This window comes from Pavona decussata, unplaced genomic scaffold, assembly GCF_977016875.1.
Source record: "Pavona decussata unplaced genomic scaffold, jaPavDecu1.1 SCAFFOLD_134, whole genome shotgun sequence".
In the NCBI taxonomy this organism is placed as follows: Eukaryota; Metazoa; Cnidaria; class Anthozoa; order Scleractinia; family Agariciidae; genus Pavona; species Pavona decussata.
This window is the reverse complement of record NW_028145547.1, coordinates 352383-366516: the sequence shown is the minus strand read 5'-3', so window position 1 is coordinate 366516 and position 14134 is coordinate 352383. Positions and strand designations below refer to the sequence as shown.

At 39.2% G+C, this 14134-nt stretch overlaps 1 protein-coding gene across 1 annotated transcript in view; it reads right to left on the bottom strand.

Annotated features, from left to right (window-relative positions):
- Positions 1 to 3248: 3248 nt before the first annotated feature.
- The window catches only part of LOC146467570 (uncharacterized), a 31513-nt gene continuing 20627 nt past the window's right edge, over positions 3249 to 14134 (bottom strand). The window contains exon 18 of the mRNA XM_085125485.1: positions 3249 to 5623. Within this exon, the coding sequence (XP_084981611.1) occupies positions 4985 to 5623 (639 nt within the window). The 3' untranslated portion in view covers positions 3249 to 4984. The remainder of the gene's footprint in view (positions 5624 to 14134) is intronic.

Here is a 14134-nt window from a genome sequence, read left to right as displayed (position 1 = left end):
GAATTTTTGTGGGTCATGTGAGAGATATTACCCATTTCGAGATTCTATATAATGCCGAAAGGGACGGTCTCAATCTTTTTTCTTAGGTTTTGTTTTTAAGAGCGCTGTTGCGAGAAATGTCAGAATCTCTCTGTATTTGTGTTTTAAGAATTTTAAGTCACAACCCAGATTAGCGATGTAATCCATAAGTTCACGCGATTCCCTTTTTTGTAAGTGTTATTGTTAAAGCAGTTGTCGGCGAAGGCAAAGCCTGGGGCGCCGGGGGAGGGGGAGGCGAAGAGCACAAACTGATATATCGGTTTTGTGAGTACAATGACAGGAAAGAATAAAATTATACTGGTGTTTGCCAGGAAGTTTAGTGTACAGTTCGGTTTCTATGAAGCCATCTTCAGTTTAAGGAAACCATGAGATCAAGAAAAGATGGAAAGATGTCAACTTGATGCGGATGGATTGAAGGGGGGGGGGGGTGGGGGAGTGGGAGGTGAATGTTATAAAGATCCATGTCGACAAATATTTTCAGTGATCTAAACATTTAGTACAGACGATGAAAGTACCGTCGATATTGCTTAGCCATGCATGTTGTCAGCCACGTGCCTTGTTTTGGTTAAATTAAAGTATTTTTGAAGCCGTAATGCTGGACCCCACTGGCACTTTAAACACAAACGCGCTAACAAACAACGTATTCCGACAGAAAACATTAATTGTCATCTTGTAATCGTGTAATGCTCAAGACGAATGAGGTGCTTTGGTAGCTTATTTCTTTCTCGTAATCGCGATACTCGAATTTCGCGAAAATCGAGACACCAAAGAAACTGTAATTACACTGTGCGAAGCTTTGCATGCCTTTAATATTAAAGGAAGTTTTGTCGAAATAAAAATCACGCAGAGCTTCCACGTCGAATAAAAATACATGCAAACAAATTGGACTAAAAACCAAAATTCATCCATTGAAAAATTTCACAACAAACTCATGATACGTACTCTACTTTAGTCTCATACCACTCAGGTTAACTATTTGAGAGAGCCGTTAGCGAAATTTAACAAAGCTCTTGAGTTTACCTCAGGGATTGGGGTTGGGGCGAGCGTCCGAATGAGGCCAAGTTACTCGATCAAATACAAATCTATTTGGTTAAACTGGTGTGCCAGGAGGTAGTCCCCAAAAAGTCGATTGTTCAACGCTTTAAACCCATTAAACTGGTCAAACTTCCAAAATCTTTTCCTCTTACATGAAAGGTTCCGAATGAAAATTTCAAACGCAAAAGAGTCACAAGTTGAAAAAATTTATCTCAAATCCAAAAAGGTCTTAGCAACTCCCGTCATTAATACCGGCCTACTCTGTCCGGGGATACGCTGAGGGGGATTGACGTTTTCTCCAGAGGGCAGTAGTAATACCACTGATCACTTGGTGTTTAGAGGTCTGGCTTGGAGTAGGCAGTTGTGATCTAGACTGTTCACAGTCCCCCATTTTTCCGTGAGATTTTGAGATTCGTATGCTTCGATCGAACTCCCCTGACTAGGGTCCCCTTTGGTAGTTTAGGCAACTCTCCCCAGGTTGCGCTCGCTTTTTCAAACTGATGACGGGAGTTCGACCGAAGCGTACGAGTCTCAAAAATACCGCGGAAAAATAGAGGACTGTAAGCAGTCCAGGTGTGATCTTACATGTTAGCCCTCAAGCAGTGAATCCGTTTATAGTTGAGTCATACAAAATGGATTTAAAACTGCTTTTTTTCCCCGATGAGATTTCACTACCACTGCTTTGGCGTATTTGCCGACACAAATGCGAGCCGAAATTTGTTTTTGTTTTTGTTTTTTGTTTTTTGTTGTTGTTATTGTTGTTTTTTCTTTTTAAACAGGTGAGACGCTTTAATTACATGGCGAAGCAACCCGCTTTTCATCTTGAGTGACATAACATGCTAACACGTAAGCTAGATGGCACCGGTAAAAGCATGTAGAGCGGATGATGTCATGGTTTATAAGTAACACCAAATTCTAGGAAAACCTCCTCGATATGCTAGTTCCTTCGTGTTTAACGAATACTAAGTAACTTTAATTTCCTTCACTAAAGTTATAAAATAGGAGCTATATACCTATGCAAAGTCAACCCTTTCACACTGTGTTCCGCTGGTGAATGCATTGAAGGAGGCGGTGCCGTCAAGCGCTCCAGAAGGCGTACCACGAAACGCAACCCAGTTCACAACAACAGATCCATTTGAACCAATTCCTGATTCCAACACACAGACGCGGAAATTATTCTGCGTCACTTCTGTGGTCCACGCTACTGCTGAATCATGAACACTAAGCGGCTCATTTTCATGGCTGATGGATGCAAGAACACGAATATTGTCAGAACTGGAAAATACCTGAGGGTATTGCACGGTTTTGCAAAGGAACAAGTCAGGATATGACACGGTGAAGTTGACCTTTCCATGCTGGAAGAGATTTTTCCCTGAGGGAAAGTTGTACAAGTAATCGTCAAAAAGAAACAACTCAAAGGACAGTGACGTTTAAGTTTCCAAGTAACTCATGACTTTACTTAATCCTGCGATTTTGTGACAATTTGATCCTAGTTTTAAACCCTGCATATACTGTGCTTTTAACTTTTGCGGTATGTCGAAATTAGGCAGGTGAGAGCCTATTGGAATACAACCAATCTGTTAGGCTGTATTTCCCTTTGATTTTTCTTGTTTTAATGCCATAAAAGCAGAATTTGGAACTTTTCTTGAACTTTTAATTATGGGGGCGGTGTATTCGAATTAACGTTAAATAATAGCAAGAAATTCCACAAAAGACTGTGTGTGCAAATCTGCTGACAGCGTCCGTTAATAAGTTTGCACACTTATACTTTAAAGGAGGTAAGAAATGGTATTAACCAAATCAGTCAAAATTTACTGCGTTTGGGTGAAATATCTCTACACGTTACAAGCTGCGGTATTTATTATCAGTATTTACAAATTTTTACTCCTCAAAATAGATTTCGGTTACTAACAAATTATTGCATGGACTTACCTTCAACCAAATAGGAAAGTGTGCACAAAATCAAAAGCGTAGCTAACAGCTGAACATCTGTGATAAGCCTATTCCTTGGAAGAGAACAATCAAAATGCCGTAATCAGGGTCTCGACCTGTCTTCCTCCGGTATCCTAGATACCACTGGTGAAAATTCATGTTGAATTCCCCTAATAAAGGGCCCATCCCATAAACTGACGAAAATTAATATTCTTATTCCTTCTTTCCGGGTGAAAGTTTGAGAGAATCTCAATTTTAATCAAGACGTAAGTAATTAGGAAAAGAAGCGACAAGTTTGAAAATTCAGAGGGTCAGAAAGTGATCAAATCTGCACCAGTCCTGAGGACCTAGAATTTGATCAATAACGTCGTTTGACCTAGACTGCCAGCAGTCCCTTTCTGGATAGTCGAGAGGTCGCGCAAAAAAGCCGAGCGCGAAAAAAATGGAGCGAACGAGCGGAGGGGGGCTTGGGGAGAGGCGGGAAAAAGGGGAAAGGAAAAGATTCCCCTCCAGTCTCTTCTCCTTTATTTCTCTTCGCTCCAGTCTCGCTGCTCTTTAAGCGCACTCTGTCGACTGACCAGAAAGGGACTGCTTGCAGTCTACGTTTGACTAAGTGACATATTTAATTTATGACAGTTATGACTGGAAGTAGGTCAAGGCATGGAATAACCTTTAGGAGATACCTCACGTTAAGTGTTAAGAACTAATACTAGCAGTAACACAGGATATTGAAAATCACAAAAACAATACACTTATTATCTTACACGCAATGCTCTCAGAACCCGAGGAAAAAAAACATGATATGAAATAATTTTTTCAAAGTAAACATACCATAACAAAAAACCGTGCATAATCAATTGGAGCGATTTTTCCAAGACAAATGTGTAGAACTTGAAAACTTTGGTCCAGCTTTTCCAAGTTCTGTTGGGATTCATTCCACCCTAGTCATCCATGGCCAAAGGCATTAATTTGTTGTTTGAGAAAACTAAGAGTCATATCGTAAAAATGGACCATCGTTGGTAGTTTTCTTTTATAACAAAAACTAATACTAAAAATAATTGGCAACCTTTTCAGCAGTGCCTAGATGGTGTTGAGAAAGGTCGACAATTGAAACCTGTTTTCATTGCCTTTTTTCCAAGCGCGACACTATCGTAATTAAAAAACCAGGAAAGATTTATTGCTGCTCGACGTTTCGGGGTCATATTGACTCCATTATCAAGAGACTAGTTAACTAGCATGCAGTAATAAATCGTCGAGCACTAATAAATCTTTTCTGGTTTTTTTTATGCCTTTGCTTCAGCAAATCGCTACTATCGTAATTGCCGGTTTAACAACGATGAAATAAGTTTGGACGGAGCATCGAAAAATACAAAAGAGAACTAGTTCACTTGATAAGTAACATCACAGTCACAAATAATCTTTAAGTGATGGAATAAACACGAGGAACTGCGTTTCATCTGAGTTCTAAACATTGAAAAGTGACTTGAAAAATGAGGCGCAGCACAGTTTTTTATTAAGCAACTTCGGGGTATTTGGAAATCTGATAAAGTACCCTTACGAGTGAATTTTATAGCTTCTAAAGCATTAATAAAGCTTGAAAAAATTTAAATGAAAAACATTTTCAAGTTTTATGATAATTAAGATCACATTTTCAAACCTCCTTCAAGGTTGTTATTTCCTTTTTTTTCTCTCTTTACGAATTATTTTAAATTAGTTTGGGAAATCAATAAACCGCACTCTGAAGCTCTTTGCAAAAAAAAAAAAAAAGAAATACAAAAATACAAAAAACATTATGCATCCAGCCCTTTGGACGACTTGAACTTCCTTTTAAGAGTTTTAAATCTTGGGATTTCTTTTGTTTTTACTATTAATTTTAATAGGCGACCATACTGTTTTTGGATTGTGGATACACTTTAATCCGTCTTGATGTGTTCTGTAGCTAAATAGATTCAGTATACCGCCAAAGGCTAATCTTAATCTATTTAATCCACAAGTTCAGAGAATAGCCATTAGGAAAATTGCAATTATCACCAAAGTCTCCATCACAATCTCCTGTGCCGAACCGAGCCTGATCAGCCTCTGTGATACCAATCCCATGATCCGCCCTGTGACAACTGTCACCACCACCGCCAATCATCATCACGGCTCCATCACCGGAACTCCAGTCACACCAGAATGCTAAGTTGTTATCACCATATATACCAAGATTACTGCCGCACGACACTGTACTAAATCCCCCTGTCGACGAGTAACTACCACCAAAATACACAAGACAATAGCGCCTGCATGAGTTGCTGTTCCAGATGACACCATTTCGGTAGTTACCAAAGCTTGTTACAAAGTTCCTGAAGGTCATCCCTCCAGTGCAGCCTCTAACAGTGTTTAGCAGATATGTATGGGAGCTGTCATCACTGCGGGTTATTTTGAGATAATCGCCCTGAACAAGCCAGAATGCGGGCGATATCATGTCATAGTTGTCTGAAGGACTGGTGACGCTGCCGTAAGATGTTGTTCGGTCATACCACCAGCTGGCGTTGTACTGCATCCAGTTTGCACTGTCAGCATTCGAGAAGCGTGAGATTAAAGTCCAGCCACCATTGGACATGTCACAGTACACCTTACAATGCAAAAGGATAAAGGCATTCAGTGACTTGCACGAAATAAACTTTACTAACAATATTTATAAAAGGAATCAAAAGTTGGAATAATGTAAGGAATGCTGGCGTCCAATTATGGAAGTCAGAGTAGTGCGTTCTTGGGATTATAGCTTTCTTGATAACAACCCTAACATCCGAGGAGGTAACCACTTAATTATTAGTTAAATGACAAACATTTAAACATGGTAAAATCAGATATTAGTATATAATAAAATGATATTGCCACAGAAAGCGATACCAATTTCAGAAATAAAATGGTATGCTAAGTAAAAAATCGTAGTGGCTGAAATAGAACGGCAGTTCTGTCAAAACCGGATAGCGTCGGATGTCGTCCCTATTTTGTCGCTTGTCTTTCAATTTGATATCCGCGATTTTTTCGACAAAGAAAAAAAGAAAGAATGTTATATTTGGTTAACTGTTCTAGTTTAAACTGACATGATGACTGTATTAAAATCGAGTAAACTGGTCAGTTAGTATTTATTTCCCTACAATTATGTCTTGACCATGACTGGCCATGGCTGAAATTAATCCGGAGTTTTTAAATAAATGAACCCCTTTCCTTAAGATTTCACAGTTGCCACCGAAGCTTCGCGGCCAATCGTTCATTTGTCGGACAATGCTTTCAGCCTCAGCCATGATCCTCTTATATATACTAGCTGCCCGAAAGGGCTTATTTACTAAATTGAACATCACCAAGACAAGTTGTTCCTAGACAGATCCTGCGAAAATACTTTCAGAGACAGATGTTATGGTGTACTAATATTGTGGCCACATAAAACAATTACAGAACGGAATACGTGCAGGAGTAATCTTCGCGAACTTCACTGCAGATGTTTATGCTGTCAGTGTATAGGACTACAGAAGAAGAAGGCTACAGGTACTTCTAACTCAAATATCTGCTTTCCAGACTAACAAGCTGCAATAAGAGCTTTTAGACACAGTATAGCAACATCACCAACACCAAAAGTCACATAAGGTCTCACCAAAATTCCCTAGACTTTGTAGAGAATATTTTCCATAAATACAGTGCATGGTCCATTGCCTCTGTGTAGTCAACAATGCCATCAAGACTGGCATATAAACCACACCTTAGCTTTGATATTCATAGATCTGAGAAAAGTGCGGCTATCTGCGAGAACATCTAAAAGTGCGTCCCTTCCTGTGCACGAAAAATTGCTTTCGCCGCTCACTTTTGACTCACTTTTGACTTATGTCAAACGTGGTAACGCCGCCTTTACCAAGCTTTTTGGCATCGTTAAACTTGGCAAATTAAGGCCTAGTGAAAGGCAAAGCGCCGATGATTAAGATCAAAGGCAGGGTAAAAGTGTTGTCAAATGTTTGATTGACTAGTGCAAAGGTACCTTTGACACACACCTAAGGAATAACGTAACAACTTTGATGTATGTAAAAGGACTGTCAAGTGTGCTATAATTAGCTACTATCAAGACATGTCAAAGGGAGACAAAGGCGTTCGTTCTGCACACCTTTCACGGTTACGCCTATGGTACAAATCAAAAGAGATCAAAGCCAACTTTTCGCTCAAATTTTCATACAAAAGAGGTACTGCCCATTCCGATGCACTACATCCAACAACAAGACTGCCAAGCAATATAAAAATACGAATGAAAACTATAATTTTTATTCACGGCAGATCAGTACCTGCAGTTGAAAGCTCTATCGTGCCTTAAAGTAGATTGCAGATATGACACACACTCTGTTCCAAAGCTATAACTTCAAGTGACCGTTTACCCGGTTCGTGTCGGGTCTTCTGTTGATCTCATGTCTGAGTTGGTCTAGATTACAAACTTGCAAGGGGCCTCAGACAGGCTTATTTCATTTATCCCTTGTCTAAAGTATTTAGTTGTACAAATATTTACAATTATACTACACTGATTGAATCACACGTCGAGTAGTTCGCAAAGGGCATAGTCCATTCCCAGTCGCTGGCTGTAAACGTACATTAACCTACGTACGTACACTGAGATCCCCAGTTCACTTGCTTACTGCTCTAGCTTGCGTGCGTGCACGAGCAGATTAAGCATATCGATTGTCAGTTTTTCCACCGCCATGTTAATTGACTGTTTGAGATACGTTCGCATCACATTTTCTCTTGTTTCTTGTTTGTTTAGAGTTTGGCTGAAACGAGGAAATTACCTTTTCCTCGCAGTAACACAATCAGAGCCTTCTTTTTTTTTGTTTTTTTTTTTGATTGACTGGGGTGATTTAGAGTGACTTAAAGAGCTAAAGAGTTACCATCACGTGCAAAAACGGAATAAAAGGTACAGCCAGCTTCACAATAGATTACAGTGATAGTGGCTTACAATGACTTAAAATAATTCTGAATTACTGATAGCTTACAATGATGCTGTGCATTTATACGGACTAACAATTAATGCGATGTTCCAGTCAGTTGGCTGTCATGCCTACCTACGCGTTGTTTGAAGCCAAGAAAAGTGGCGTGATGAACAACGTGATCAAATTGACGGCGCGGGTGTACGGTGGAGCTCTTTGCTGGTCTAGCTGCCTATGCGCATGTCCTCTTAGTGGCCTTGGAAACAATTGTTAAGTGGTATCTGCTCTTTTTATCAGAACTGAAATCCAACGGTTGGAAATTACGATTATAAAAAATTTCAGAATACTATCACATCGGTCAAAAATAGCCAGTACCTTGCAACTTCTAATGAGGTGTATAGCCAGATACTCAGTGTCGTCTCTAAAAAGTTTTCATTCACCAACTGCAATTTACCATGCCTGCCCATGTAAGATGTACTTTATCACCACTGTGTTATTACTGTATCAGGGCTTCATTTGAACTAACCTTGCTTAACTGGACACCCTGTACAAATATTCTTGGTTTTCACACGTCATAAAAAACTGAAATTCAAAACATAACACAATTTTGGGTTTTTATTTTCAGCACATATAAGAAAATCAAAATTTCCATCGGCTTGCTTGTTTTCAGCAGGATAGCATTCTTTGTTTTGAAAATAGAGCAGTTTGAATTTTAGATTTTTGCGCAGTGCGTGACAGAAGGATTGCTGCTCTAAACATGTCACGTACATGAAAACATCGATTCGCCTCGTGTTTTTTTTTAGGTCTGATCAGCTAACATGTAATAGAAGCGTTAATGTCAATGTGTAAAAGTTCAGCAGAGAGAAGACAGGCTTTGAAATAGCCAAGGTAAACTTCAGATGTTTTTGCTGGTTTCCGGCCGCCATGTTGGTGCCCATCAGACGGGGCACCAACATGGCGTCCCATACTAAACTCTGTAATTTTCCGTGGTACATTTTCTCGAATAACTCGATTAGGAGATATCGCACAGTCCTGTGGCTTTCACACGCTGTTTATGTATCACTCTTCTACAACATATCAATTTCTTGACTTTATCTATTGAATGGTTGAGGATTTTATTTTTTCACTTGCGTGACGATGTGTGAGGTGAAAACCACCTATTGATTTCAATTAAATAAAAAAAATGTGTCACACTCTAGCGTAAGATATATAGGCGGAGGAGTTGGTTTTTAAAAGCTTCGTTCAAATCTTTTTATTCATGTTCAAACGAGATATTCATAGAATTCAACGAATCTCTTTCTTTGTGGCAGAGCAAATAAACAAGCGGATCAGTTAATTTAAACGAACAAGATGCCCCTCTAATGGCATTACACGGAATGCTTAATGTAGCCCCAATTATTCCCCATTGTATGTTTCGCAGATATTTAAAAACTACCCTCCCTTGGCAATTGAAATAATTGTCTGAATGGTTTTATTCAGATTTATTGCGTGATACTTATCGTTGTGTTACTAGGAATCATACCAGAAATAACTATGCAATAACGTCATGACCCCGCTGAACTGGTCTGGCCTCCTCTAGCTCTAATCCTTCGCGTTGATCATTCGATCTGTTTTTTAAAGCGGAGTTTCTTTGCTGTGAACTCTCCCAATTTCCACCGTTTCAACTGTCGAGTACTACCTAGAAGTTATTATTTCGATTTACTGCTTGAAAAAGGTTTGTTTTCTCTCTGAAAACGGCAGATCAAAGTCTTAAATTCATACATGTGGCCGCCATTGAACAAAAACAACTTTTCGAAATGATGACTTGCTTTGACGTCACACAGGTAGAGATAAATGGGTCCCCTCCCTCGTGATATACGCGCCGATAATAGATTTTGATTGGGCTGTTTTTGTTCAAGACAATCAGAACAATAAATCCCTTCTGGGAGAGGGTAGAATTTAATCAAGGTTTAATGAATAAATCAAGTAATGATTTGACGTCACACAGGAAGGGATGAGTGGGTCCCCTCTCTCGTGATATGTTCCCGAATAACAGGTTTTGATTGGGCCGCTTTTGTTGAAGACAATCAGAACAATACATCCCTACCAGGGGAGGACATATTTTAATGCATAAATTAATGTGGCGATTTGTGACTACGACGAAGAAAAAACAAGATGCCTGCTATGCTCGCATTACGTGTGATGCTAAGGCTGATTCATTTATTCCAATTGTATGCTTCGCCGATTGATAAAACAATCCTTCCTAATGGAATAGTTTGAGTCACGACGATCGCGTTACGTTGTTTCCTGTGTGTTACGCGACTCAGACTATCACCGGAAATTTTAGCCTCCCACGCAGACGTTCTTAGGGCAGGAACGCGTGACGAACCCCTAAGATAAAGAACGTCTGCGTGGGAGGCTACGGAAATTTGTGAAATTTCATTGCGATAACGTAAGCTTCTCAATGACCTCTTTTCTGTCTGCAATCGCGTCGTGGTCTAAGACTGTCAAACAAAGCACGATTCCTTCGCTAAGAACTCACCAATTTCCACCGTTTTACGTGTCGGGTGCTTCTTAGAATTTATTTTTTCGATTTACCGCTTCAAAATGGTGAAATTTCCGTTTGAAAACGGCACACTTGAGTCCACAACATGTTAAAACAATATGGCGCGATAATTTAATCCGTCTTTAATAAATATATCAAATGATGCATTGACGTCACACAGGTAGGGGTGAGTAGGTCCCCTCCCTCGCCAATCTCGTACCCAGAGTCTTTAGGCTTTTTGGTCAGCGGGGCAACGCCGGGAAGACCCTGTGGACAACGAAAAAATTCAATTTTTTTGATTGGCTGTTCCGTAACGGTTTCCATTGTTTTACCGCAGAAATCCTGCGGTGATAAAATTTGATGTCCCCAGAGTCTTCCCGGCGTTGCCCCGCTGACCAAAAAGCTTGAAGACTCTGGGTACGAGATTGTTCCCTCGCGATATAAGCGTCAAGAATGGATTTTGATTGGCCTGCTGTTGTTGAAGACAATCAGAACAATACATCCCGAGTAGGAGAGGGGAGAGTTTAATGAATAAATTAATGTACCGATTTGTAGCTACGACGAAGAAAAAGAAATCGTCCCGTTTTTAGACACAGTATGCCCCCTCAGAGCATCCCGCGTAAAAAAAGATACCCGACCGAAACCTAGACACGTTATGCCCTGCGGGCATTCCGTGTAAATAGTAGATAAGAGCAAGATAAGAGTTTCTGAAGAAAAAAAATGGCCCACAATATAGCTAACCATTCCCTACCAAATTGTTTGGCCCATTTTTTCCAAAACGGTAAAGAAAAACCCAGCTTGCTAATGTAATAAATATACCATTTAAAAGATCTTGGTGAGTGCAGTTCATTTCTGAAGTCAAGAAATAACTGAAGGAATTCAGGTCTTACTTAGAAATCGGCTCAGGCGGATAGGCGACACCACAAGTGTAGCTTATTTTGGAGCTTTTATGCATAGAACACTCTGGGATATGTGAGAGTCTGTAAATGCATTAAATAAAAATATTCAACAAATCATTTGGGTGGTAAACCATATCGTAGATACCAGAGGGAACCATTTTTTCCATTGAAATACAAACATCTTTCCAAGACCAATTTGCTGACAAAAGGTCTCTCTAATTGAGCAAATACTGACCACGTTATGAGTTGAGGACCCTCGGTAGGGAAAGGGTTAAGGAGAAAACTGGGACAATTATTTTCAAATACTCCGATCTCCTTAATTCAACTGACCAGGAAGTTATTAACGATTTCTGACTACAGAAAAGTGGACAAATCCAACTTAACTATTTATTACTTAATTAATGAGCCTCAGCAAAGTTCATACAGCTGCCAAAATAGTTCAATATTTTATACAGAAAATAATAAGGAGACGATCAAAACTGCAAAACATGCTTTTAAATTTAGTCCAGTGATTCAAAAAGCCGACTACACGTAATACTAGAGACGCAAGCGACTTCGTACATGCTAAAAGACTTGCCAGAAAGAAACCTCTGCTAGCTGAGGGTAAAAAGTTTATAATACGCTGGTAGCAAACCCTCATGCCGCAATTTTGATCGTCTCCTTATTTTTTTTTTTTTTTATTTTTTTTTTTTCGTGAAAATAATTTTTTATTTACGGTCAGTATTCAATAAGGGACTTCAGTCTAGCTTTTTAAAAGAATGTGACCAAGGCGACTTCATTGCTGATTGTTTAAATTATCCTGTCCGGCCTTTGTTACTTTTGAGAGTCATGCATTTGCCTTGGAGGGATGGGTAAGGGCGTGTTTAGGGGTGAGGGGAGGGGGTGAAGGGGTAAAACTCCATGTAATAGGGTTTTAAGGATAGGCTTCGCCCAAAGGGGGTGCCCTTTTCACAATCGTAGTACGCAATAGTTCAGGAACATGCGACTTGTACACATTTTTAGCCATAACATTAATTTGATTCTTATTTTCTATTTGAAATCCATAATTAAAATTCAGGAGCCAACTCAATAAACCGTTTACACTTATGGATGACAAATGAGGACTGTGCTACAGTCTAATTCGGTACATGTTCTAAACAATCCTTATTACTTGTTTTTAAACTGGTTATTATAATAATTTCATCGAACATTGCGGCATATTTTGCGGGCTAAAATGGGGAATTCAGTGCTGCTCTAAGCCAATAAGAAAGAAGAAAATAACATAGCCAGCCAATCAGAACTGGAAACTATGCAACTGTTCGCACCGTTTTCTTGCTTGTTTGACTGGAAGCGGTGCCATCTACAAAGAAATTGTTTGAGCTACAAAATGGCTGAAAAACTTAACGAAGAAGCAAATTCTTAGACGTGTCAGCTAGATTAAGAAGACTTTTTAAAATACAGAAACTCGTGGGCGATGGTGGAAATAATGCCTGTAGTAGCTCCATGGCCGGTGGCGAGGTGAATGTAAAATTGTCTTCGTTGAGCGAAACCCGCTCTGTTTAGAAATTACACAATTAATTCTAACACTTCGCTGTTGACAAAATTCTTTTATTTTCCTTTTTAAAACTTAGAAGCAAAGATTCTTTTGACAAATTTTGCGGTGTTCTGCCAAAGTTTTAAGTTAATGCGTGGGAGCTAAGGCCATTAAACTAGCTTCATGGGACAAACATAGCATTAATGGCCATAGCTCCCACGATTCTCCTGTAGCTCAGTGGTAGCTAGAGCATCCGAATTAGCAATCGGAAGGTCTTACGTTCGACTCCTGATAGGAGCACTCGGGGTTTTTTTTCCGAGTATGCCTGTGTCATTAAGTGCATGATTAATACATCATCCTCATGTATTCCCCAGGCTTAACATATTCCATCACATTATTTCCAATAGTAATGGAGTTGATGTTATTGGGCGTAAATATGTTTCTGGCCCTTCTTTACTCATTTTAGCCTGTGGCTCGGACTACGATGAGCTGAGTCCGTGCCAAAAGCACATTTACGCCCACGAACATGAACTGTATTGTTATATTAAATTTGTTTTTGCCCTCGCTTACAACCAAAGGGCCCAAAACAAAAAATTTCAGTAACAAGTGTAAACGTTAACAGCGCTTTATTGATTTGGCTCCCAGTTATAAGCATCCTGTTTATATTTAGATAATTTTGTCACTGTACTGTAATATAATTACAAATTAATTAATCTAAACAGTGTCGGGAATCTTGTCAGTATTGTAATGTAGTAATGTAGGTATTGTTTAGTGTAAGCATTGTAAGTATTGTAAGTAGTTATTTAGTATTGCAAAATAAAAAATAAATAAATAAAAAAAAATGGATAATTTTGTCAACTTGTTTCTTTTTGAAAGCTATTCGAATTTCTTGTAATCCTTCTACTTGCCTCTCACAGCTATACCAAGGATTTTGAAGCCCTGTCAGAATCTTTTTTGAATTTGCTGAAACAGTGGAAACTTATATTCCTACCTTATATATCTGCATTACTTAGTAATGGCATCTCTATTTGGCTGATGTTGATATTGTTTAAAGGCGCAGAAAAATAATTCTTACAGAAAACCAAAGCAACGAAGCCTGAAAATTGTTGTCATTATATTAATTGCTTGTCATCATTAATAACGGTTGTGCCTGCACTGGTTGTTCATCTACTTGAAAAACAGAAAAGCAGCTTGACTCCTTTAATCAATTTACTATCTGTAATAATGATCGTTTCATGAGGGT